Genomic DNA, 27,196 nt, shown 5'->3' on the forward strand with positions numbered 1-27,196 from the left:
ATTTCACTTTGTGAGAAAAATTCTTGAAGAAGAAGACATTCTACTTGTGAAGATCAATACCAAAGACAATCCAACTGATATGTTGACTAAAGTAGTATCTGGGATCAAGTTTCGACATTGTTTGAAATTGATCCACATCCTTCCAGTTTGGTGAAAGGCCCTATTTGGGGGTAAAGGTTCTTATGAACCTGGTGGAGGTCTTCTAGCAAGGCCATTTAAGAGAACTACGGTTGGGTTTGATTCCTATTGAGGATATGTAGGCAGCCAATGATGGTTCAATCGATGTTGGAAGATGGAGGTGATTTTTTCTATTGATCGTCTCATGCATGAATGCATGTTCCAAGGTGGAGAATTGTTGGTAGGATGGTCAAGGACTAGGTTAGGAAATCTAGTTGGTTAAGGAAACCAAGTACTTGTGTCCTAAGTATAGAAGCTTAAGAGGTTTGTTCTTAGAACTAAAATTAGGAAACCATATACTTGTAGGAAAGTATTCCTTGTTAAGGAATATGTCCACTCCTATTGATGTGTATAAATAGCCATAGAGAGAACTATAGAAAACACACCAGAACTAAGTAAGAGTTCTTTTCTTCTCGTCTAAAGGCTTTGTATATTCCAACCTATACGATGATATATAAAATTGCTTATTCCTTCCCGAGGATTAAACCTCGTTAAATACTTGTTCTTCTTGTGTATGTGATTGCGTTCTTGGCGATATTGAGATACCTCGTAGTAGTGCAAACCTAACGCTTCCGCAGGCTTTGGCGCAACAATATGCTCTGGGGCAAGCCCTTTTGAAGATTGTGGAGTATACAAAAGGTCTGCAAGTGTTTGGATTTGCAAACTCACCAGCACAGCAGTACTGATCTAATCCAAATGCCTCACATGCACTCTTACAACCAATAACACCAGCCTCATTCAGACGTTGCAGCTCTTTCGGGCATCCTGAAAGCAATACAGATTTTGATATAAGATGTTAGTTGCTGATCTTTAAATTTTGAAAAGCAAATTCAGAATTTTTCAAATAGGATACGCTAAATGCAATTGAGATTTAGTTTTATATTCAATGGATTATACAAAATTTACCTAGATTGAGATCATAAACACAACCACTTGCATCGCATCCACTTATGTCTGTCTGAGGTGTAGCAATGAGAGGCAGATTATATCCATCTACGGTGCTAACTCTTTGTCGTCTCCCTTCCCCATAGTTATCTCGAAACGGGATGCTGGAGGTGTTGCACCAGCTCCGCTGCACTATATAGCCTTCCGCCGCAATCTCCTGTTTGACAGACACCAAGTCCTTAGAGAATGCCAAATCCGTTGGACATTAACGAGACTTTATAATTAAATGAATGTGTGATAAATTGAATGAAAATGGACTATGTGAAGAACGCCCTTGGAACATTTTTATCTTTGGAACGACTGAGCCGGCATTTCAAGAATATTACGCGAAACATGCTCACTTTGTCGAAAAAATGCTTAATGGTGCAGAAGCAATTACTGGGCCTAATGTAGCAAGTAGTGGGCCTAATGAAGCTGGTGGTTCGACCGTTCGAGTACTGCTGAAATGGTCGGGTCGGATAGTGAAGACCCGGATCCGAGATTCGGGAATTGAAGATAATTATGTCCTCCTCGACACAATCTCTTCCACTCGAAACCCTAATATCAACTCTCACTCTTGTATGATGGTTAACGGTAGAGGAGATCATTCCGAGATCGATGTTATGAGTCAAGGTGGTGGTGATTTGAACATGGTTGATGTAGAAAATGGAATTAGAGAATCAAACTATTTGGTGTTCCATCCCCCTGCTACAGATCAATCTAGGAGTGCAGCAAATCAGGTTCCTTTCTCCACTCTTTACTTGCCTAAATCTTATTTACAAATTAATTCCCTTGATTTGCCTTCTGTTTCTATTGATTTGTGTGTGAATTTAAATTTTAGGGCTTTTCAAATTTCTGTAGTTCCAAACATTATTTCCGATAAAAACACTATAGAGACTCACAATAAGCATCTTGTCTGTCTTGGTTTGCATAATTGGTCTGTTAATTGTTATTTGAATACCCTGTCTCCTTGCTATTGTGCTCAGTTTGATTTGTTCTGGTTCCATAAGCTCAATTTTATTTCTTCTTGTTGCTTTCATTTAAACATTTCTGGTAGTAAACTAAAGCTCTGCTTTACTTCTCATTATCCTATAATGAGAATTCTGTCGTGGGCTTTTGGGAGAGCAAGATGTGTTCTTCTATACATCTGATCGTTGGGTGTAATGTAAATTATGCAGTTCAGTATATTGTCACTTATATACTATGAGTAGCTCATATACTTAAACTCAGTGATGGCTGATGTGTTGCATTTAATGAACAGGCTCCCAAGCAACCGCATATAGCATTATCATCAGATGAGGATGACGAGGATGATTTCCGTCCTATAAGCGAAACTTTGGGTCTATCATCGAAATCACGAAAGGAAGATAACAATCAAGATGTTCTTCTCATTGACGGTTCAGAAGAACCTTTGGTTAGTAAAGCTTCCAAATCTGTGTCCAAGACTAAGAAGGCTCGAGCGGAAGTGGAAACTCAAGTCCTAGAAGAAGGTAAGTCAGACCACTAGATAATGTTTCTAAATTACAGGATTTATAATCAGATAGTAAGTCTCAGAAACCTTATTATTAAATCATGCGGCCGGAGAGAAGAGTCAAGGGGCAGATGTTGACAAAAACTTAGAAGATTCAAAAGTTAAAAAGTCTCCCAAATCGAAGTCTCCAAAAAAGAAACTGAAAGTAGAGACTCAAAGCCATAAAGAAGGTATGTTAGATTGCTTGATGGCATAGTTGAATTGAAGGATATATAATCAGATAAAATAGTTGATGATTTTAATTTATCTATTCCTTCGTCTCTGATATAGAGACTGATATTGAAGAGGAAGCTGTGAAGGCAGAAGTAACTGAGAAGAGTGCAATACCTCATGTAAGAAGTTCTAACAGATTCTATGTTCCCATCTCATACTCCTAGCTAGTAACTCACCTGTGAAACTGGGACCTTAATATGTTGGCTTTTGTTTCTTTTTTGGCAGGGCTCTTCAAGATTGCCTTTGATGATGGCAGAGAAAGTCCAGCGGTCAAAGGTACCTTATTCTTTTTTTGGTAGTAAGTTAAACTGTATTCATGTTCTGTCCCTAGAAGTATTTCACTGGCCAGTCAGTTGAGCTTACACACGCGACTATCATCGTGGTTGTTAATTTTTGCTGAGATTGTCGTAGACCTGATCATGTTGGCTTCGCATGTAAAAAATGCTACATAACTAAAACGCATACCAAATTGACTAGAAATAGGGATAATTGTTAAAGAAATCAATAAAAGTGTAAGAGCTAAGGAGAAAGGATGTGTTCATCTTACTCGACTTACCTTATACTGCAATAGCGCATGGTTGCATTTATGTATTAGCTTCATTGATGCATCAAATACAATTTTGCTGGACTGCATTTCAAAGGAACGATTTTCACTGGTTGTTATGTTTAGTGCCGTTTAGGTACCACATGTCTTTAGTTTTCCTTGTAGAAGACTTAATTTGTTGGTGTATATGTTAGTGCAGGCACTTGTTGAATGTGAAGGAGACTCCATAGATATGAGTGGAGATATTGGTACTGTTGGACGATTAGTAATTTCAGACACGCCATGTGGTAGCAGTGAACTGCTTTTGGATTTAAAAGGTATAGCGAATCTTGCTGCTTTCAAATCATTCATGCTTCTCACTAAAGATATAAAACCAATTAAACTTTCCAGTCCTCCATATAATATTTTATCTATCTATTCTGAGTTTTTTACTCTCTAGGCTTTAAATTTATATAGGTTAGACATCTGAGTTCAACTTGTTAAATTACTACTTTTTGAGCTTAACAACTCAAATGCTTGTACTGTTTTTTTCCCTACCTGGAGTCAGCATTTCGAAGTGGGCAGTCTACTAAATGATTAGTCCAATTGTTCTCTTAACGACTTTTCTAAGCTCAATTATCCCAGACAATTTAGTGTCAATTTCCCAAGAATCAGATTCAGGCCCCCTAGAAGAACCACAGTACCAGTATGCATGGATTTACATTTTACAGCAGTTGTCGTTAGTTGGAAGATATCTGTCCAAGCTTGTCAATATTACTATCTATTCTGTAGGTTTTTGTATACTGTTGTTTATCGATTTTGTTTTGTTTTTTCAGGAACCATATACAAAACAACAATAGTTCCATCGAGAACATTTTGTGTTGTATGTCCTCTACTCCCTTTTTCTCCTTCCATTTCTCTTGCTGTGTAAATAAGTGTTCGGCCCACTAAATTTGTCTAAGACAGACTTTGAGATGATATCTCAGAATGAAGATTATTCTCACTGAAATGAAACTCAGAGACCTCTAACCCTATTTAATGGACCATATTTTTCCCATCCACTGTTTTATTTATTCATTATTGTGATGCACTTGGTAGAGTATCATGGTGTTAAAAATTGTTTACCAGTAATGCACTCGAACCGAATCTTTATACAACCTTTCTTTGTTTGGTGTTGTAAATTTTAGCACATAAATTGATTTTAAGTTACCGCAGATTTGAAAATAACACTCCTCTTCTTATTCAGGTCAACTTTGGTCAAACGGAAGCAAAGGTACGTTCATGACTTACTTAGGCTTTTATTGCTGTCAAGCTAAGTATATATATTATTTCTTTTGCTTTGATGTCTAGTCTTAGCGATGAAATTTGTTTTGATTGAGATATAGGTCACCTCAACTTTGTTGAATTTAGCATATGATGCTTTCATGTAAAGGATGTGATGTCAACACTGTTACACGATATGTGATTCCACCACCAGTAGGTCCAGCATTTTTGGTGGTTTTGGAAAAAAAGTGATTAGAATTGGAAGACATTGAAGTCCTATTCAGGATTTGAATTGGAGTATCAAGTAGGTAGCTGGTAGCTTGATTGACGAAAATATGGAATTTGACCTTGACATTTTCACAAACTTGCAGTAACCGAACTTCTTAACTCAAAAGACTTGAGTGTATCGGATTTGAATCCCCTATGCTTGTGGATATTCTGTTCTATCTGCTATACTGATGAGATTCGTTTTGCTTTATCTTGCTCTCCACATTTACTTAGTTTGTTGATTCAAGTTGTGTTTTCATGACCAGATAGAAGCTATCATGGATGACTTCATTCAACTGAAACCACACTCCAATGTTTATGAGTCGGAGACAATGATTGAAGGTTAAATTTCTTGCGGGATATATTCTCATCATGATTTGAACTCGTTTGATCTTTTGTGTTTGGCATTCGATGTTAACTTGAAGCAAGTCATATTGAAGCTTCTATGAAGTACCAGTATTGTGCTTCTGATTACTGTAACATATTTTAATTTCATCTACCGCGAGCAGGGACACTAGAGGGATACTCATTTGATTCTGACGAAGAGGCAGATAAAATTCCAAAGCCTAAAATACAAGGAGAAGAAGGTGAAGAACAAGCCAATGGAAAGGTCAAGGGAAAAGCTGATAAAGCATTGGTAAGTTCATGAAGCCTATTTGAAAAAAATAATAATAATCTCCCACATTCAAACTTAAAGTAATTTATGATGTTACAGGGCAGTATGCTAAATTGCTCATTCTATGTCTTTGTGCAGGGCGTCAAAAAGAAGGGCAAAATAACCGCTAAGCCACCAGCTAAGAGAGTAAAAAAGAAAGCCCCAGTTTCCAAGAAAGGCAAGGGCTCCAAGAAATAAAAGTCAAATATGTATGTATCCTCATCCGTCTGATTTAACTTTTGATTGGAAACTCTATTGCTGAACTCTGAGATATTGAACAGTGTTAAGAAAGACGTCACCCGTCATAAATTGATAGAAGCAGGCCAGAAACACTCCCACAGCTTTAGGTTGAGCTTTGTCCCACAAGTTGTTTCACGTCTATTTGATACACTGGGCATATGGTTACATGTAAGAAACGGACCCATTTGATGGGTATCGCCTTAGTGCTAAAGTCAAAGGAGTTGTAATTTATTCATCGAGTATTAACTCGACTCTTAAAACTCCACTGCTTAGAAATTTAGTTCTTATATTTGTAGTTGGGTTTCCTTTTCCACCAAAGGGTACTGCATTTGGTGGGTGGGGAATAGGAAATTCCAAATCGACATCCGAAGCTAAAAAATGAAGCAGACAGAACGGGACATAATTAGAGTCGGCATATTTGTATTTTCTTCTTTGTGGTCCACCTACTTCGTTTTCAGGCATTGTCCAACTCAACTGGTGTGTGTTACATAGGTCGCCGCATCGGACACTCTGTACAAGGTCGGATAACGCTCGTATGCGAGCCATTTACAGTGAGTGTTGGTTGTTTATCCATTCTGGTGGTAAGAAAGGTCAATAAAGTTAAAACTTGAAATGTTAGAGTTCTTTGTAGGAACTTCATATGATCAATAATCAAGACCCATTTTTTATCTGTCAATCATTCAGTTGCATTGCTGTCGGGCAAAAGGCTTTCATATGATCTTTGGCATCTTTGATCGCCTAAGTCGTGCTAGTGGTAGGTCAATAAAGTCAAAACTCCAAATGTTAGAGTTCCTTTGTGCCTTCTTGGGACCTTGTTATCAATTTTAATCTTCTTCAAACAAACAAAAAATGATCAGTTATGAAGACCCATTTCACATTTTGTCAATCATTCAGTTGCATTGTTGTCGGGCGAAAGGTTTTCATATGATTTTTGGCATCTTTGATCTCTCAAGTCCTTAAATTTTATACTTTTGCTGTCAGTATTTTTCAAATTAAGCACAATTTTGTAGAACAGTAAATAAATACTTTACAAAGAAACCAAGATATTTACTTATACCATTTTCTATACGCTACATCGGCTTCTTACATTCTCCACATATTTACAAGAAGGATTACGCAATCCACTCCTTTGTCTCTATGTTAGATAAATTTGAATTATGTGCTAATAAGATTCTTTATGAAATGCAGTTCCTATAACTGCAGTGCAGATGTCAGAGCTCGGACGGGCTAGAAAAATGTAAGGATGAGTAGAAGAATGATCGACTTGGGGAATGCTAGATTGTTCGAAGAGGAGGGAACCACTGCCATAACCTCTCCATAACTGTTGTCACGTATAGGCTCAGAATTGACTCCATCATCTTGCCTCCCCACTCTGCATGGGAACAGAACAAGATACAGAAATTACAAGTTATAGTTAGGCAAAACCCTTTTTCATTTTTGGGTTCTATTTTACAGATGATAAGAAGAAAATTACATTGTATTCTATTTCAATGAGAATAATTATGTTTATATTTTTTTTCCAGAAAAAAGTCCTATTGATCAAGATTGAACCTTACCCAATCTGTGTAGGGCAGAAAGTGATGTTATATTCGATTGCTTTGCAAGTGAAAGTACTGGTGCCGTCATCAAAAGCATAGCTGTATGCTCTGGGGCAAGCCCTTTTGAAGATTATGGAGTATACAGAAGGTCTGCAAGTGTTTGGATTTGCAAACTCACCAGCACAGCAGTACTGATCTAATCCAAATGCCTCACAGGCACTCTTACAACCAATAACACCAGCCTCATTCAGACGCTGCAGCTCTTTCGGGCAACCTGAGAGCAATAAAGATTTTGATATAAGCTGTTAGTTGCTGATCTTTAAATTTTAAAAAGCAGATTCAGAATTTTTCAAATAGGATACGCCAGATGCAATTGAGATTTAGTTTTATATTCAATGGATTATACAATCTTTACCTAGATTGAGATCATAAACACAACCAGTTGCATTGCATCCACCTATGTCTGTCTGAGGTGTAGCAGTGAGAGGCAGATTATATCCATCCATGATGCTAACTCTTTGTCGTCTCCCTTCCCCATAGTTATCTCGAAAAGGTATGCTGGAGGTGTTGCACCAGCTCCGCTGCACTATATACCCTTCCGCCGCAATCTCCTGTTTGACAGACACCACGTCCTGTCTGATCAAATGTACAGCCTGTTCTTGCCCAAATCCTACCTGACCATCCTGGAGTCTAGGGGATCCTGACATTTAGGCCAGAACCTAGTTCAAATCCGGTAGTCGGCAGTTGTGGTGTTCTTGCACCAGCCAGTGTACCAGGCCAAATTGTATAAGGGCAGTTGTTTGTTAAGGTGAACGTACAAGAATACGAGTGAGAAGAGAGGAGAACAACAAGGATGGCGAGAAAGAATCGATAGGGTACAACGATTTTCATTTTCAGAATACTGGTAGTTTTCGGTTTCGTTGGTTTTCAGGTTACCCAGAGTTTGTGTATTTGAAGGTTTTCAAAATGAAGAGAGAAGAACTTACCTTCTCTTCTGTATATTGACATACTTGGGTTTAGCATTTTGTGGTTTGTCACATTTTGATGGCCTCAACAAGAAGTAATCCCTTTCTTTGCAATGTCACATAGATGCCGGTAGGGTTTTTTCACAAAATACCAACCTATGATTGAATCAAAATCCATAAAATATATGGTTAACAGATTTGCCTTTAAATCTACAAAAATTTATAAGAAGAAACCAGAGCAATCTTTTCTGCAAATAAGAAAAACCAGAAAAGAAACATACAATTATTCCTCACACATGGCCATATCCTGTTATGAATCAACATGACAGTTCAAAAGTCAGAAAGATTAAACCTTATATATGGAGGAAGGTATCAAATTCTTGCTAAACTCCTCTGCATAAAATGCTCATATGTGAGCTAGATTCTCTTTTTAAGAAACTAGATTACAATTTTTCTCCACCCCGACAAAAGTGAAACTAAATGAGTCAATAGCAGCTTCATTTTCTTGTAGCATGAGCAGGAATAATTTGGTTTTAACACCCAAAATAGGACACGAAGACATGATTTTCTTGAGGTATTCATGGATTTAACTTTTAAACCTCTGACTTGTTCTCAGCACTTTCGGAGCTTGTAGATTGATCACTATTGTTACAAACTACCAGTCAAAGGATCAACAGGGCGAGTTTCACGGGGTCCTCCTTTATGTGCCATGGCAAGCATTGGCGGTGGAGGTGATACTCCAGCTCTGAAGAGAATACGTTGAACAGGATCAGATGGTTGGGCACCAACTGATAACCAGTATCTGCAAAATGCAAATAAGAGACGATATAGGTTGATCAGTAAAGAGATAACTTTCCATCTCAAGATAGAAATGTGGAGGTAATATCACGATAAACAAGTTTATACAAGGTCAAAGCTTATATTAAAGTATGATAGAGATTGCGCGGATATAAAGAGCAACTGAATACTGAAGTAACATAATATTTTCAATGATAGATCAAGCTAACAAAAAACCACATGAAAAATTCAACTATTTGCCAAAATGGACAGAACAACCTACAAGAGAGCAAAGAACATTTCTCAAAATCATTTCCTAGAGTTACAATGTTCATCCTCTAAACGTGACACGTCGTCTTTCTTATATAAACAAGTCTCCCCACACTAACAGACAATCCATTTCCTAAATCAAGATATATTAGAGTGAAACTACTCTGAACCTATGTAAAAAATAAAATAGAAAAAACAGCTTTTGATGCCTGTTCGTATTCATTTTTTCACATTACTAAGAATAAGAAATAAGCTAACTGCAAATACTTCCCCTACCTAAATAAGCTAAATGTATCTGTAAACCCTATAATCTATTGATTATCTGAGGATTCTTAAGATATGTTTGCTCTAACTGAGATGCTTCAAAACTACTACTGTGTCAAGGCAAAAGAAGCCGCATCAACTACAAACATTCTGGCAAACTCATATCATATAAAAACAAGCAAAAATCAAAACTGCAAACAAGGCACATAACATTTTCATTTGACATCTCCTGTCTTCTTCCCTAGCATTGCCATCTATAAGAGAGAAAGCCATACTAACAAAAGTGAAGAACATATCCCACACGACGTATTAAAAATGTGGTTGATAAACAATACCGAGATTATAAAGTTTACCTAAAAGCAATGTCAACTAGTTTTTATAGACAAATCATACCGAAAGAAAGAGACAATCAGTGATACAGTAATGGACCAGTTAACACAAAATTAGTACTTACTTGACTCTATCAAAACTGAGACCCATTCTCTTACCACCATCCTGCCCTAGAAAAAACCAACATCACAAAATCAACTAACTCATTAAAATTGAGAATTTTTCACTGTGAAAAACAAAAATCAAACGAAAGGGTATAAACAAAATACAAAATTGAAACAATTGGAGTGACAAAATAAGATTATTGTGTTGTTTTTTTTTATGAAAATGAATACATACCAGGTAACGGATTGTAATAACCTAAAACTTCAAGATGTTTTCCATCTCTTGGAGATCTACTATCAGCAGCAAGGACTCGATAAAATGGCCTGTTTTTACAACCAAACCGAGCTAATCTTATTCGAACCACCATTTTCACACAAATTCAGGTACTCAAATTTGATTTCCTGGAGATTTGTTAGAGAGTGGAACTTTCTGTTTGAGTTTAGGGTTTTAGCTCAGTTTTACAATCGAAGAGGTATTGGACTGTGGTGTGGCCTGGGTGGGATGGGAAAGAAAACATTTTGGCTATTGGCACCAATTTTTGACATTAGAGTACACGTGTTTCTCTCCGGTAACCATTTAGGTAGTCCATTTTGTGTTTTCCAGATCACGAGACTTGGTTTGAAGCTATGTAGTCAATTTCGCTTGTACCGGCCGAAATATCGGCGGAATTTCGTGTACCGGTGTTAGATCGAAACGAAAACACAAATATCGCGGTACGATATTTAGCCGATAATATCGGCCGATATATACGAAACGATACAGTCCGGTTTTCTCGATATGGGACAGTTTCGGAATTGTTTTGTGAACGTCAGGTCAATTTAGGAATTTTAAGTGAAGGGAAGGATAAAATCCCTAAATCTCATCGAAATTTTTGGCAGAAAAATCTTCAGAAACCCTTCTTGGCATCCGTTTTTTTCTTCTTCTTAATGTCAATGGCGAGATTCAATTGATGGTCGATCTGTTAACAAGAGGTTAGGGTTTTGATAGTTAATTTCTTCTTTTGCTGTGATTTGTATCTAATTATTCTTTGATGAATTATTTGTTAAATCTTGATACATCTTGATAAAATGGTTTTCATCATTAACAAATTAGTTTCTCCATCTTAATTGATAGTTCCATTCTTGTTAGATCTAATCAATTTATGTGTGTTCTTTCTGTATGAAACTATCAAACCAACTGTGAATTCTCCCATTTTTCCAATTTGAACTTCATACGACGACTCTTATGTTTTGAATGAACTTGTTTGTTTTTCTAAAATTGATGCATTTTAATGTTGTATAATTTTGTGTGAAACAATATAAATTTAGAACCGATATCTCCCCGATATTTGAAACCGAGATCTCCCCGATACAATGTTGTACCAGTGTACCGGTCCTCAGCCGAGACAAACCGGTATCCGATATTGACTACATTGGTTTGAAGAGCAATGGTTGGTCGAACTCACAGGTTTTGGGACCTTAAATTTATTGTTAATATTAGGGATCACATAAGTTTAATATTATAATATTAGTAAAAATTGCGTAGAGGTTGGTTAAGGAATCTAATACCCTTTGAACTTAGATAGTTTCAAAGTATTTTAGGAACAAATCTCCGCTTAGAACTAAAAACTCAACAAGGAGTTCCTGGACTTAGAACTGTATTAGACAAAGATATTATATCTTGTTCAAAAATAAAGTATATGGGAATTAGGCAACGGCCAGAATATTAATGTTTGGAACGATAAATGGATATTGGAGCTAGGAGATACTATTAAAAATCTAAACAACACTAGTAATATCCATCTAGTTTGGATCTCAGACTTAATTAACCTAGAAACTGGCTCATGGAATCATCCTTTACTCATATCTAATTTCCCAGTTGATATTATGTAAAAAAAATTAGTAAGATATATCTTTTTAAGGATAAAGTTCGAACTCTTAGAGAAGGCCAGATCCTTTGGACATTAACTAGATCAGGAGACTTTATAACTAAATCTACATATGATAAATTGAATGAAAATGGACTCGACATAGTTAGTTTATCTATGACATAGTTAGTTTATCTATGCCATAGTCATTCTTGAAATCTATGTGGAATTTAAATATTTCGAAGAGAATCAAACTCTTTTTATGGGAATGTTTACAAAATGCGTTGCCTAGCAATGCTAAATTTTTCGGGAAAGTTAAAGATGTAGTTCCTAACTGTACCATGTGTAAAGTAGAAATATAAACAACTAAACATCTTCTTTTTTCATTGTCATTATGCTAAGGAAGTATGGAATTATCATCTCCTAACCTTGTTTCTTTATCTTTCGATACCTCAAGTACGATCTTAGATCTCTGTAAAAAATGGACTGCTAACCCTAGAATAGACATATTTGTAAAATAACTTCCCACTAAAATGTGGTTTATCTGAAGGAAAAAAAGAAGATGTGATATGGTATTTGAAGATAAAGTTAAATCTGCTAATAACCTAGCATTGGAAATTCAGAGACACATTGATTTTTGGTTTAGAAGAAAACGAAAAACTACCGAACCTAAATAGGTACAACGGAAGAAACCAGCTCCCAAATGGAAGGCTCCAAGTGAAGATACTCTAAAGCTCAATGTTGATGCAGCATGGATTTCAGAATCATTATCATCCAATTATGCTTTAATTTTGAGGAATGATGCAGGAAATTGTGAAGGTAGAAGAGAAGGGCAGTCAACAGGCTCAGACCCACAAGAGGCAGAGGCTATAGGAGTGTTGCAGGAAGCAATCTGGGCCAAATAGAATCAGATGCAAAATCAATATTGAAGGGGACTGTGAGAGTATTTTCAACTTTTTTCATGGTCATAACTCAGATATTTCTTGGCGTGCCAAATCATGTCTCAATGAGGCAAACAAAATATCTAATAGATTTTTTGGGATTTCATTTTGTTTCTAGATTTGGAAATCAAGTTATGCATATTTTAGCCAAGTTTGTTAGACCCTTAAACTCAATTGTAGAATGGGAAACTTCACCTAGCTTATGTAATTTAAAACAACTTTTAGTAGATAAATCTAATATTGGGAACTCCCATCATCCCAGATTAGATGGCTATACTCCTTTTGTAACAGTGACTCACTTTGAGTCTTAGTTCTTTTAATGAAATATCTTATTTACAAACAAACAAACAAAAAAGTTTCTTGTCAATATTGGATGCGCAAAATTATATTTTCATTTATAATCAACTAGAGTCAAGTCTCGGACTAGGAGTAAAGTATGGTAGTTGAGTATCAGACATCACTGATTAATCCTCGAAGATTGAAAACTAAAGATCAAACGAAGATATTTGTAGAACTTCATCAACAAAAAGGTATGTGAAGATTGAACCATCCTATTTAGTCACGGCATTTACCATTTTATCTTTTGAGACTATGTCCTGTGATTTAGTAGATTTTATATCGCAAAGAAGAAATTTTGAGTCAAGCTTGTCTTGATAAATCTCTCAAAATATGATTCAATCAATGGATGCTCTAAATCCTTGATAATTTCGGTTAAGAACAATTTATTATTCATGAACTATTTTTGTTTCAAATTGATCATTTGGAAATTTCCCAAGCAATGGTATTCATTATCTATGAGGATTGGGAATGCTTCATACTATCTAAAGAGAGTTTTAAGAACTATTGAAATTCTGGACACATGGTAGGTATGCATACCAAGTACGCGTACCCTAGTGGTCCGGGTTCTGGAATGTGCAAGGGTACACATACCTAGTACGCGTACCCTGAGGTTCTAAGTTCATGAATAGGAAGTACATACACATACCCAGTACGCGTACCCCAAGGACCTGAGTTCAAGAACGGCTAAGGGTATACATGCCGGAGTCCACGGACTGGCGTACCCCTGCACATACCTACCGAGTATCGAACTAAGAAGATGATCATAAACTATTTTACAAATATGTTTGGCATTGCTACAACTCTCATAAATACGTCGGGAAAAAATCACTGAATCACTATGTCTTTGTGAACCATGGTTTAAGTCTTGATTGTTAATGAACACGAGCTATGCTTGAAAGTTCATAACGCATTTTTGTCAACACAAATGGTTCTAGTACCCTGTTCTATAGCGTATATTCTTCTGTGTTTCAAGCGAACTTTGAAAAAGAAGGGGTCTAACAACCACACCCAATATTTTGTTTAGGAAATCTGTATGGACTAACTCCAATATAATTCCAAGAGAATCAACTAGACAGTTAGACTCAATCAAGGAAAATATATCCAAAAGTTATATCTCTGTTTCTCAATGTAATCAGCAAATTAAACAGATAGAAATCCGCGGGCCTGATTAATATGAGAAACAACTTGAACGTACCAAAGACCAATGTTCAAGTGTCGATCAATTTCAATCAACAACCAAAGGTTGTATTTCCCAATTGATTAACTACGCACAACCTGTGATATTTCAATTATATAAACAAATATAACGCGGAAAATAAATAACACAGACACTAGAAGTTTTTTTAACAAGGAAACAACAAATGCAAAAAAACCTCGGGACCTAGTCCAGATTTGAACACTACACTGTATTAAGCCGTTACAGACTCTAGCCTACTACAAGTTAACTTCGGAAAGGAATGTAGTTGAGCCCTAACCAATCTCACACTGATTAAGGTACAGTCGCGTTCCTTACGTCTCTGAATCCCAGCAGGACTCTACGCACTTGATTCCCTTAGCTGATATCACCTACAACTAAGAGTTTTTACGAAAAGTCAAAGACTTGATAAACAAATTTGTTGCCCACAAAAAAGTCTATTAGAATAGATAAATATGTCTCCCACGGAAATACCTACGAATTTTTTGTTCCATCTTTTGATATATCAAGGTGAACATGAACCAATTGATAATCCGGTCTTATATTCCTGAAGAACAGCCTAGAAATATCAATCATCTAAAAATAACTTAACTATATGGTAGTAGAACAAGTTATTGTGGAATCAAAAAGAATGAAAGTAAGAGCTTTGTGATTACTTTTTATATTTTACCTATCGGAGATAAATCTCGAGCAAATCTTAGAGAAGATAGTACTCAATACGAGAGAACAAAGTAAGATCAGAACACGGAACTATAGAGAAAATAGTTGGGTCTGGCTTTAGCATCCCAATGAAGTCGTTAAGTCGTTAACCTATAATGGTTTTAGGAAAAAACTAGGTTAAAGGAGAATCGACTCTAGTCGCAACTAGAATCATACAGGAGGTGTGGGGATTAGGTTTCCCAGTTGCTAGAGTTCTCCCTTATATAGTCTTCAAATCAGGGTTTGATAACTTTGGAACAAAGCAATCAATATTCACCGTTATATTAAACCTGATTTCAGATTCAAATTAATATCTTTCCACCGTTAGATGGTCTTAGCTTGTTACACACAAATCAAATATACTTTCATTTAGATATGGGTAACCGTACCTAAACGTGTCTATTGAGTTGGCTCAATAACAGATAACCGAAGTTATCCATATAGAAACTTTTGTATTAACCATGTTCATCTTAACACTTCTTGACAATTGATAACCAAATGAATCTAATTTTATTACTCATAGAGTTGTTCAATTGTTTATATTCTCATAGAAGTATACAAGACACAATTGAACCAAAAATCGGATTGATTCAAAAGAATCAGTTCATGAACATTTTAGCCACGGTTTGCGAAGATTGCACTCCTTATTATATAAATGTATTTTATCATGAGTATGAAATCATTTTTAACCGATTTAAGAACTTGAACCACTTAAGTTTGCAAACGGGTACACAAACTTAAGTTCTGGATATTGGTCACAGGCAGACAGTTTGTAAACGGGTACGCAACTTTAGCTTCGGACTTCAACAGTTAAATTAGTTTGTGAGCGGGTATGCAATCTTAAGTACCATGACTTAACAGTTGAATAAGTTTGTGAACGGGTATGAAAACTTCCGGTCCCGAATTCCATCAAAACAATTCGTACACTAAGTACACAAACCGTAATGTATCCAGACATGGGTTTTAGCTCTTAAATCCCATTTGAATCATTGAAACATTTTATAAGAAGACAATAGCTGTCTCACACAAATTATTAACTTATAAGCAATTCTCAAGTCATCGAATGATCAATACGAAACATTCTGAGTCTACATCAAATAAATGTCTCACACAAATCATGTAAGATATTACCAGGTGATTTTCACATGATCATCTTTTGACTTTCGTCAAGAATAATGATGAACGTAGTTAAAGCAGAAATCTATCTAACACATATTTCGAGAAAGATATAAGAAAGTTAAACTCAGCTCGAAATATCATATGTGTATAATGTAAAGTCTATATAGCTATACGAATTTGTCTCAATAGGAGATAGAAAGATTAGACTTATGAGTGATAGATGAGTTCAACTCTCCACATACCTTTTGTCGATGAAGCTCCACAAGCTCCCCTTAGTAGTTCTTCGTCTTCAATCGATGAACGCCGTGAAGTCAAAAGCTCAACTAAACATTCTATCCTAATCCGAGACATAGCTATAAGTAGAATAGAAATCAAGACTTATAGTTTTGGAAACTAAACTTGACAAACAAGCTTGAGATAGCAACGCTTGCGATTTCGACCGAGCAGTGCTCTAACAATCTCCCTCTTTGTCAATTTTAGTGACAAAACTATCAATACATATGGATTACAAAATAAATAAACTCTGTAGCTTCTCATCCAAATGCTTGATTTCCTTGGTTCTTCAACATTTCTTGAATTCTTCGTCACTCCAAGTACTACAGTGATTTTGAACGTGTTCAACTCAGCATCATAGTTGTTGAAGATCCGTAGCCATAAAAATAAGAAAACATCAACTATTGTTAGTCATAGTATTATTACACAACATCAAATTCAATTGTATGATCACTCCCCCTTAGTCAATACTTTATCTGACAGTGAAAACCACTCTCCCTTACATAGTGATCCGTAAACCATATGCATATGTAGTGTGAACTACAAAATAATTCTCCCCCTTTTGTCAATATAAATTTGAAATGGTACGAAAACTAGCGGGATCATAATGAAATTCTCAAAGAGATACTTCATGACTAAATGAGAACATATCAACTTTGTTTCGATGACTTCACATAGTCGAAACTTAGTGTATTCATAAAGGAGTTTATAAAGATACAAGATAACTCCTACAATATTCCACAGCCAGACTCCCCACAAAGATTTGGCAATTAAGCACAAGTTCGATTAAGAACTCTCCCCCATAAAATGTCATTCCTGAAAGAAAAACAAGAGCGACCTTACTTTTACAAGAAAAGAAGGATTTCTTTGGACATTAAAAAATCACTTGAAACATAAATTTGTATCCAGAAAACTCAATCAAATTAACCACAAGGAACCTCAATGATTAATTTAATCGGAAATGCTCAACATAAGAAAACTTACGGATCCCTACAGTACTTTCACATAGAAGTGGATCAGGGAAAGATCAATACTGCGGAATATTCAAAATTTCAATATATGTTTTATCAATATTTGCATAATTACATAATAGACTTAACTTTTGACATATATGGAACAATCATAATTCACGGACGTAAACACACATATCCCATAACATTTTTTGAAATATATGAAACCAATAAAGATTAATACTGCAAAATCATCTTCCAAATAGCTTTAGAATTTAAATAAATAAATCTATAACATTGCAAGATGAAAATCGTTGACAATAGCTATGTGTAATCAAAATAGATGCAATTCCAAACCCTAGTTATCCTTCTTAAAACACAAGAATAAATTCTCATAAGAAGTTTCCTAGACATTAAGACCTTTGAAAAATTATGTATTGTCCCGAATTCCTTATCGTCAACAACCATTGGAGCATAAGGTTCATGAGGAAAAGAGTCAATTCCAACAAACCTTCTTGACTGATGCCGAACCAAGGCCTTCTGAATTTAAAGAGTCCTTAGAACAATAGACTTTTTTTGTTGAATCTCCTTTTTTGTTTCCTTCAACTCTTCAAGAACACCAGAAAACTTCTGAAGATAAGAGGGGATAGCCCTTGGTTTATTCATATTCTTCCCTTTTCTCTTTAAAGTTATAGAGGAATGAGATTTATCTTTTTCCTTCATGATTGATGTATTAAAAAATCATATTAAAATCTTTTCCATCAGAAGATATGATGCTTGGAGTCTCCATTCAAATATGAAATTGTGAGAGAAATACACAATTAAAGCTCTACAAGCAATCCTGTGATAAAAAGAGTTGTCATGGAAGGAGGAAGGAATGTAGCGTTACGGAACCTATATACAGAGTAGGATTCACGTTCGACCAATTCATAACCCTAAAAAAGGTTGAATTATCGATTTTAACCCTCTTTTAATGAAACAAGGAAAACCTTTTCAATACCAATTTATGATATGAAAAGATCAACAAAATTCCAAAAAAAAAAGGAGAAAAATAAAACAAGAATTTTCTTTTCTCAAAGCCTGATTTGTGCACATCTCTTGTCTCTTTGAAATCAGGCACATGAGACAAGATGCACCTTCAACCCAATTAAGCTGTGTTGGGGTGAACAATAATCTGTCCACCATACACTTCTTGTATGGAATTCTTAATATCATTTTGACATAATGTTTAGACCTTTTCATTTCTGTGGAGGTCTAATTTTTTTTTAGAAATTAACTTTTTCGGAGAAGTATTGAGTTTACATACCTCAGATGAATTAGACTTCTGAACAAGTTTGAGCTTGTTTGCTAATCGATGTGCTCTCCGTTAAAGTTTGTTGGCATATATTATTTTATGTTTGTACTTGAAACACTTAGAGAGTTAATGAACTTTAAAAGTACAATAAGAAAATGTCAATGTGGAGGATGGTTCAGACACCATAGTTGAGCATGCTGCTAAACAAATTGAGGTACCTGAAACATGTGAGACAGAATTTTCAGTAGACAGGGAAAAATCCATTTTATCCTTCAAAGTGGTTGAAGAAGTTTCTCCAGGAAGAATATCAAAATTGATGTACGTATTACTACAATTATCAAAATCAATATTTTCACAAAGGAGCGCAACACTTGAATTTTCATCTTCAACTGAATCATAGTGATAAAACATTTCATCAAGAGTGCAGCAAGACCTTTGTTTCCAGTATATTTTCTACGATTTGGACACTCATTAGCAAAATGACCAAAACCTTTACACTTATGGCATTGTGACATATCCTCATCGTCAGTATCGACGGTGTCCCTGTTTTTAGGAGGTGCAAGGTCATGAGTTTTGACAGATGACCTAGGTATATCTCTGATGAACCGTTTACTTGTCTTAAAAAGAATATCTCTAAACTGTCTTGTGATCAATGAGACTGAACTGTCAATATCTTCATTTGATTAATCAGTCTCAATAGGATCAACAACATAGGTGCCAACACTTTTACTTGTGTCAAGCAATTTAGTGTTCTTTTGTGCTTTGAAACTAATATCCTTTCCAGTTTTGAATGTATGCTCATGAGTCATGATCAAAGATCTTTAATTCCCCAACAAGAGTGTTTCTGGAAAGTATATCAAGGTTATTTCCTTCAACGATGGCATGTTTCTTAGAACCTTATCTAGCTAGCAACAATCTAAGAATTTTCATCACAATGTCTTTTTCAGGAATAATCTTACCCAATGCAAAAGATGCATTAACAATTTCAGACAATTTGTGATTAAACTCATCAAATGAATCTTTATCAGCCATACGAATGTTTTCCCAATCAGAATTTAGGTTTTGAAGCCTAGCTTCTTTCTCAGAGGAATTTCTTTCGAATACAGTTTCTAAGATATCCCAAGCATATTTAGACTTAGTGCACGTAGTCACATGGTGCTGAATATTTGGGGTAATGGCATGAATGATAGCATTTAATCCGTCAGAATTTTTCTTTGCAGCGAGAATCTCGGCAGGATCATATGCACCAATATCCTTAGGAACAATTACATCGCCTTCTATAACAACCGGAGGCTCATAGCCATTAACTACCCAAACCCATGATTGAAAATCACGTGCTTGGAGAAAGGCAAACATAGAAATTTTCCACCACAAGTAATTTGAGCCATCGAAGATTAACGGTAAGTTTATAGAGATAGTATTTCTGTCCATAGTCATATTACTACAAACACATACTTATGAGGTCTTAAACGTGTTTGCCTGCTTTGATACCAATTGAAAAAGAGGGGGGGTCTAACAACCACACCCAATATTTCATTTAGGCAATCTGTATGGACTAACCCCCAATATAATTCCAAGAGAATCAACTATACAGTCACACTCAATCAAGGAAAATATATCCAAGAGTTATATTTTTGTTTCTCAATGTAACCAACAAATCAAACAGATAGAAATCCGCGAGCCTGATTTATATGAGAAACAACTTGAACGGTACCTGATGTAGTTTTTACAGTGATAAGTAGGGAATTCGTTTCTCGGACTTGGGAAAATATTGATTTTAGACTTAATAAAATAAAATATTAAAACTAGCAAAAATATGCAAAATAAGGTAACAAGATTAAGAGTTACTAGGACTCAGAATTCCACCAAACTCATATTCTATGGTTCAATTATTAATTCTTTGACCATTATAGCTCCAAAAATAATAATTATTGACTCTAAATCTTTGCCAAGGTAGATTTTATAAAACATGAATTGTAAAAGGTAAGCATGAGTTACCAAAACACCTAAGCTAAGCATAACCCATCAAACTAAATCACAACTAATTAATTTAAAATCATAATTCAAATTATATTAATGCAAAAGTCGTAAAAAGAATTTAATAAAATTACCATGGTGAAAACACGCTCAAGATATTTATTCATAGATAAAAAGTGTGTTTACAATGGTGAAAAGAGAGAAGAATAATAAAAACAGGAAACTGCAACATTTATAAGAGTTGTGAATTAATAGTTACAATAAGTTACACTGTAGCAAGAACGACAGTTCTGATTTGTAGCAAATTGCGCGACTGTCTTATGCAGGCTTTTGTTCTTCAGCTTCTTCTTCACCAGCAGCAGCAGGAAACTTTTCCTGCGAACTATGGTTTCTTCTCTGCAACTCTCCGTTCTATTCCCAATCACTTGCTAGCTCTTCTACAGCTCCACAACAAACTCTTTATACATAACAGCCTCCTCAAATCTTTGCAATTACTGCAAAATCTTCCTCCTTTACTCGGGAATATTTTTCCTTTTTTTTTTAACTCAACCATGCGTCTGCAGCTATAGAACATGAGCACTGTCTCCTTTTTTTTTATCTCTTCCACGATTTTACTGCAGCTTAACACACTCCAAACACGGTTCTTACACGTTTAATCTTCTCTGCAACACACGAAATCACAGCAAATCCCGTGTCTATCTTCCCCCGTGAACATACATCCATGTTTTATTAATCAGTGATTATCCAACCCAATTCTCTCGAATCAAACAATAAGAATCAGCTATTTAATCTCACTTAAACCGCTTAAAATCTCAACCCTAATTCTGCCTGTTTTAACACCATTTTCCCGTCAAAATCCAGAATTTGAATGTGGGTGGGTGCACCTTATCCTGCACATGTGTCCCTTTAGTAGATAGACTGGGGTGGATATAGAATTTTCTGGGTGTAAATAGTAATTTTCATGGGTGCCGATATCAACTCCTCCGAGTGCCTTCAACATATTTCTGGGGTGCCTTTAGTACATCTGCTGGGTGCCTTTAGTGATTTTCTCCAAAGGGTGCAAATATAAATTTTCGAGCCAATTTCTCCATAAAAGATTATTTCTTCAAAAACACCTACAAATACATAAAATAGCAAAATAAGCATAAAATCGAGTACTAACATTACAGAATATTGAGAACAAAATAGACACATAAATGCATCTATCAGTACCAAAGACCAACGTTCAAGTGTCAATCAATTTGAATCAACAACCAAAGGTTGGATTTACCAATTGATTGAACTACGCATAACCTGTGATATTTAAATTATATAAACAAATATAATGCGAAAAAGAAATAACACAGACATCAGAAGTTTTGTTGACAAGGAGACCGCAAATACAGAAAAACCTGGGACCTAGTCCAGATTTAAACACCACACTGTATTAAGACGCTACAGACTCTATCCTACTACAAGTTAACTTGAGACAGGAATGTAGTTGATCCCTAACCAATCTCACACTAATTAAGGTACAGTCACGTTCCTTACGTCTCTAAATCCCAGCAGGACTCTACGCACTTGATTCCCTTAGCTGATCTCGCCCACAACTAAGAGTTGCTACGACCCAAAGTCGAAGAATTGATAAACAAATATGTCTCCCACGGAAAAGTTTATTAGAATAGATAAATATGTATCCCACAGAAATATCTACGGAGTTTTTTTTCTATCTTTTGACAGATCAAGGTGAACATGAACCAATTGATAATCCGGTCTTATATTCCCGAAGAACAGCCTAGAAATATCAATCACCTCACAATAACTTAACTATATGGTAGTAGAACAAGTTATTGTGAAATCACAAAGAATGAGACGAATAGCTTTGTGATTACTTTTTATATCTTACCTATCGGAGATAAATTTCGAGCAAATCTTAGAGAAAGTAGTACTCAATAGGATAGAACAAAGTAAGATCAGAACACGTCACTACATAGAAAATAGTTGGGTCTGCCTTCAGAATACCAATGAAGTCTTTAAGTCGTTAACCTATAATGGTTTTAGGAAAAACCTAGGTTAAAGGAGAATCAACTCTAGTCGCAACTAGTATCACACAAGAGGTGTGGGGATTAAGTTTCTCAGTTGTTAGAGTTCTCCCTTATATAGTCTTCAAATCAGGGTTTGATAACTTTGGAACAAAGCAATCAATATTCACCGTTAGATGAAACCTGATTTAAGATTCAAGCTAATATTTTTCCACCGTTAGATGGTCTTAGCTTGTTACACACAAATGAAATATACGTTCATTTAGATATGGGTAACCGTACCTAAACGTGTATATTAAGTTGGCTCAATAACAGTTAACTGAAGTTAGCCATATGAACACATTTGTATTAACCATGTTCATCGTAACACTTCTAGATCGATTGATAATAAATTGAATCTAATTGTGTTACTCATAGAGTTGTTCATTGTTTATATTCTCATAGAAGTGTACAAGGCACAATTGAAACAAAATCAGATTGATTCAAAAGAATCAGTTCATGAACATTTTAGCCTCGGTTTGCAAAGATTGCATTCCTTATTATATAAATGTATTTGTTCATAAGTATGAAATCATACTTAACCGATTTAAGAGATTGAACCACTTAAGTTTGCAAACGGGTACGCAATTCCGGACATTGGTCACAAGCCGACAGTTTGCAAACAAGTATGCAAACTTTAGCTCCGGACCGAACTCAGTTGAAACCGTTTGCGAACGGGTATGCAAACTTGGTTCTCGGACTTCAACAGTTAAATTAGTTTGCAAACGGGTATGCAAACTTAAGTACCCTGACTTAACAGTTGAATAAGTTTGTGGACGGTATGCAAACTTCTGGTCCTGAATTCCGTCAAAACAGTTCGTACACTAAGTACACAAACCGTAATGTATCTAGACATGGATTTTAACTCTTAACTCCCATTTAAATCATTGAAACATTCTTAGAAGACGACAATAGCTGTCTCACACAAACTATTAGCTTATAAGCAATTTTCAAGTGATTGAATGATCAATATGAAACATTCTGAGTCTACATCAAATGATTGTCTTGCACAAATCATGTAAGATTTTACCTGGTGATTTTCACATGATCATCTCTTGACTTTCGTCAAGAATAATGATGAATGTAGTTAAATCAAAAAGATTTCCAACACATATTTCAAGAAAGATATAAGCGAGTTAAACTCAGCTCAAAATATCAAATGCGTATAATGTAAAGTCTATATAGCTATACGACTTTGTGTCAATGGGATATGTAAAGAATAGACTTCTGAGTGATAGATGAGTTCAATTCTCCACAAACCTTTTGTTGATGAAGTTCCACAAGCTCCCCTTAGCAGTTATTCGTCATCAATAGATGAACTTCGTGAAGTCTAAAGCTCACCTATACATTTTATCCTAATCCGAGACATAGCAATAAGTAGACCAGAAATCAAGACTTATAGTTTTGGCAACTAAACTTGAAAAACAAGCTTGATATAGCAACACTTGCGATTTCGATCGAGCAGTGCTCTAACAAACTTCTCACATGCTTACATGAATTCCTAATAAGAATTTTATCTAAACAGAGAAAGTGTTTGCTTGAATTTTAAGTTATCTTAGCTTGAATTCAAATCTACCTAGAGTCTTGAAAGTCTATAAATAAAAGAACTCATGCAACATGACTTCTTAATCCGTAACATTTCTATGTGCCAGTTGCTTACTAGATTCCTTTATTAACCTAGGTTTCCTCCGTGAACAATAATTAGGTTTACGCATCGAAGACTTCACCAAGGAATTCTTGAAGCCAAGTCCGACTATCTATACCTGATAGTTCGTGTATCCTAGTCTTGTTCTTATTGATCATTGAGGTTTTAGTTAATCTTCGATCATGAGCGAGATAGATAAAAATCGCAAAGTTCTGTTCGTCTCAAACTTTGTGATTCCTCAAGATAGATATCTAAAACTCTTCTCTATTAACACATTTAGATTATTCTTGAGAGGTGATTAATAATCCAGTCTTCTCAGCTGACCGAGTTACTGTTCTAGATTCGTGAGATTTGCTAGCTTTTGTCTATTCCAAACAAATTTCCAATATCTAAAGATATAACGGGAAACCAAATAGAATTTCCTGTTAGAGCAATATTAATATCAAAGTCTTCACTTAGGTTAAAGAAACTCTTGGGTTGTAAAGGACATCAACTAAGGGAATCAATTTCCTAGAGCCTTGCCAGGTTCAAGAGATGTAAGGAGCACGACTACAGCTGAATTTCTTGGAAAATTAATTCGGTCTCAACTATATTCCAGTTCGATGTATAGTAGTAGGCTAGTGTATTTAGCGGCTTAATATAGTTTGGTGATCGGTCTTGGAGTTTTTCTGCAGGTACAATTTTCCTCGTTAACAAAACTTTAGGTGTCTCGTATTTTTCCTTTTCTGTATTATATTATTTTATTATATAATAGGAATGGCCAAGTAGTATGTATTCAATTTACGTAGGTTAAGTTCTTATTCAATTACGAGACTTAGTTTTGTTGAACTCGTATCTTGAAAGATATATTACAAGTTACATACTTGTCAGAATTCGGATCCTCTTGATTTGGATACGACTAGCTTGATCTTGGGTATTGATTTGTGAGATCGTCCAAGAACTACTCCACACAGTAAGGTTCACGGCCTTATCAATCTAAACATATTGATTGTGGAAGAGAAAGATAAAAACTTTATATACATATTGTTAAAGGATCTTTAATTTAAATATACTTGTAATGGTTTTAGGTTTTGTCCATACATGTAGCCGAACAAAAACGTTGGTGGTGTACTTGGTACCCTCTCATTTTCAATCTGTCAGAGCCAGCAATCATTGTTAGACCTAATAACTCGGTGTTTTTATTGTTCCTAAAAGTATTTTCCTAATGGGTGAATATATTTGGAGGCTTTTTCCATTCGCCGATAACGTATACCAAATTACCTTAAAGATTCTCCAGAGCCTTCTTCCTAGGGTATCAACTGATTGTTTAGTCTCTCTAGATGCTCTCAACTCAACCAAGATTTCTGATCTGATGGTTGGTAGAAAGAATCTAAATAAAAAAAGTTCCCTCAAAAAGGGAAAAAGTCAAGAGTACTAGGCTTCATTTTATTAAAATGTTGTCTTTCAATCTTCTTAAGGTATGCGGTAAAGGATAGTGTATAGACGAATATCTCTTTAAAGCCATTAAAGATACTCTTGAACTCTTGCAACATCTGGTCTTGATCAAGAACAAGGTTAATTCCTTGTAAAGTTTTGACTCTGATAAAATCTTTTATCATTACGGGAAAATTGGACATGTTAGGAAGTCCTGCACAATCCCTTCAAAGGAAGAATGCAAAGACGTTGACTACTCTGGTTATGGAACTCCAAGCACGGGAGAAGAAAACTATCATTTTGATATGGTTCATGAGCATATTCTTTCTCACCCAACTTATTGGTAACAAGAGTTTGGCACAACCGCACCATGTATATAGCTTGAGATGGAGCAAGTAACAGATAAATAGTTCTTATTTAATTTTGTGCTTATTTTGGTTTATTGTGACCTTTCTGATTTATCTTTTATCGAGTGTCTCTAGTGGGATCTAATTATTTCTTACTATTATACAACAGATAATGAAGAATGTGAATTCTTTTGTGTAGTGGATATTAAAAGATCTGCCTTGTCATGTTGAGCTCTGCTCCATAAAGATGTGTTTTACGACATAATTCCCTGTATGGTGTCATGTGTGTCTCATACACATGTATCTGCAAATGAAAATCAAATACGACTTGGGTGGTACCATATCACCAAAAGTGAGTAAAAAATGTAATGACTTGATATGGTATCAACAAATTTTATGCTCTTAAAAAATCACTATCCTTACAATCTGACACCTAAGAAAAAGACGAGAACATGATCCATGGGAATATTTGTTAACCAACCAATATGAGATATGGTCTTAGATATTATATAATCATAATGTTGATATTTCAATTTAGGTTTGTGTTTGAAATAAAAACCGACCTTCTCAACGTTATCTCAATTGTTTATCAGAATATTCGGGTAACGCCGTTCATCTTGGTAAAATACATACTATTGTCGGATTATGTATCAACTAACCAATTCTATATCACAATTTTTTTGAGTTTTCACTCATCACTTAAGACTTATTAGTGAGTCTCAGTGATATCATCTAAATTTTCTTATCGATTTTTATCGAGAAGAGTTTCCTCAAAAAGGGTACTTTTTATAGAAAAATTTAGAAGTTGTAGTTATTTTCCCCAAAATAGAATTCGTTCCGCAACCGGATAAAGCCCATGAGGAAAATATATAGTATCCACTGGTTCGCGAACTGCTTATTCATCTTCCTTTTCAACACTTCACGAACGGCTGGAGAAAGGAAACTTAGGGTTATGAAACTAGTTGTACTTTTCATGATCTTGAAGTTGATTTTCTTCAGTTTTGATACCATCTTTCTTGGAGTCAAAATTATTCTTCAAGGAGAGTGTGAATTTGG

At 35.4% G+C, this 27,196-nt stretch overlaps 2 protein-coding genes and 1 pseudogene across 11 annotated transcripts; 1 reads left to right on the forward strand and 2 right to left on the reverse strand.

Annotated features, from left to right (window-relative positions):
• Nucleotides 1–1,655: 1,655 nt before the first annotated feature.
• Nucleotides 1,656–7,200, forward strand: LOC113321156 (DNA-binding protein BIN4-like). 10 transcript variants are annotated; one of them, XR_003346522.1, is made up of 14 exons: nt 1,656–1,841; nt 2,363–2,591; nt 2,680–2,802; nt 2,903–2,964; nt 3,071–3,121; nt 3,589–3,706; nt 4,205–4,251; nt 4,615–4,641; nt 5,165–5,240; nt 5,408–5,535; nt 5,653–5,762; nt 6,286–6,383; nt 6,478–6,547; nt 6,982–7,200. XR_003346522.1 is itself a non-coding variant. In XM_026569046.1 (13 exons), exons 1-11 carry the CDS (start codon nt 1,683–1,685, stop codon nt 5,749–5,751), a joined length of 1,119 nt encoding a protein of 372 aa, XP_026424831.1. In that variant the 5' UTR covers nt 1,656–1,682; the 3' UTR covers nt 5,752–5,762; nt 6,286–6,312; nt 6,982–7,200. The 10 variants fall into 10 exon arrangements, 2 of the variants coding, with proteins under 2 accessions (XP_026424831.1, XP_026424830.1); XR_003346519.1 differs by having other exon boundaries at nt 6,286–6,374; XR_003346518.1 differs by having other exon boundaries at nt 6,478–7,200.
• Nucleotides 7,201–7,319: 119 nt separating this feature from the next.
• Nucleotides 7,320–8,364, reverse strand: LOC113321157 (annotated as a pseudogene).
• A 151-nt stretch (nt 8,365–8,515) lies between these two features.
• On the reverse strand, nt 8,516–10,559 carry LOC113321159 (30S ribosomal protein S16-2, chloroplastic/mitochondrial-like). The gene is made up of 3 exons (XM_026569047.1): nt 10,277–10,559; nt 10,062–10,107; nt 8,516–9,098 (listed from the first exon to the last, which is right to left on the reverse strand). The coding sequence occupies exons 1-3, from the start codon at nt 10,407–10,409 to the stop codon at nt 8,945–8,947; spliced, it is 333 nt and encodes a 110-aa protein (XP_026424832.1). The 5' UTR covers nt 10,410–10,559; the 3' UTR covers nt 8,516–8,944.
• Between the last annotated feature and the right edge of the window lie 16,637 nt (nt 10,560–27,196).

Source organism: Papaver somniferum, chromosome 11, assembly GCF_003573695.1.
Source record: "Papaver somniferum cultivar HN1 chromosome 11, ASM357369v1, whole genome shotgun sequence".
Taxonomy (NCBI): Eukaryota; Viridiplantae; Streptophyta; class Magnoliopsida; order Ranunculales; family Papaveraceae; genus Papaver; species Papaver somniferum.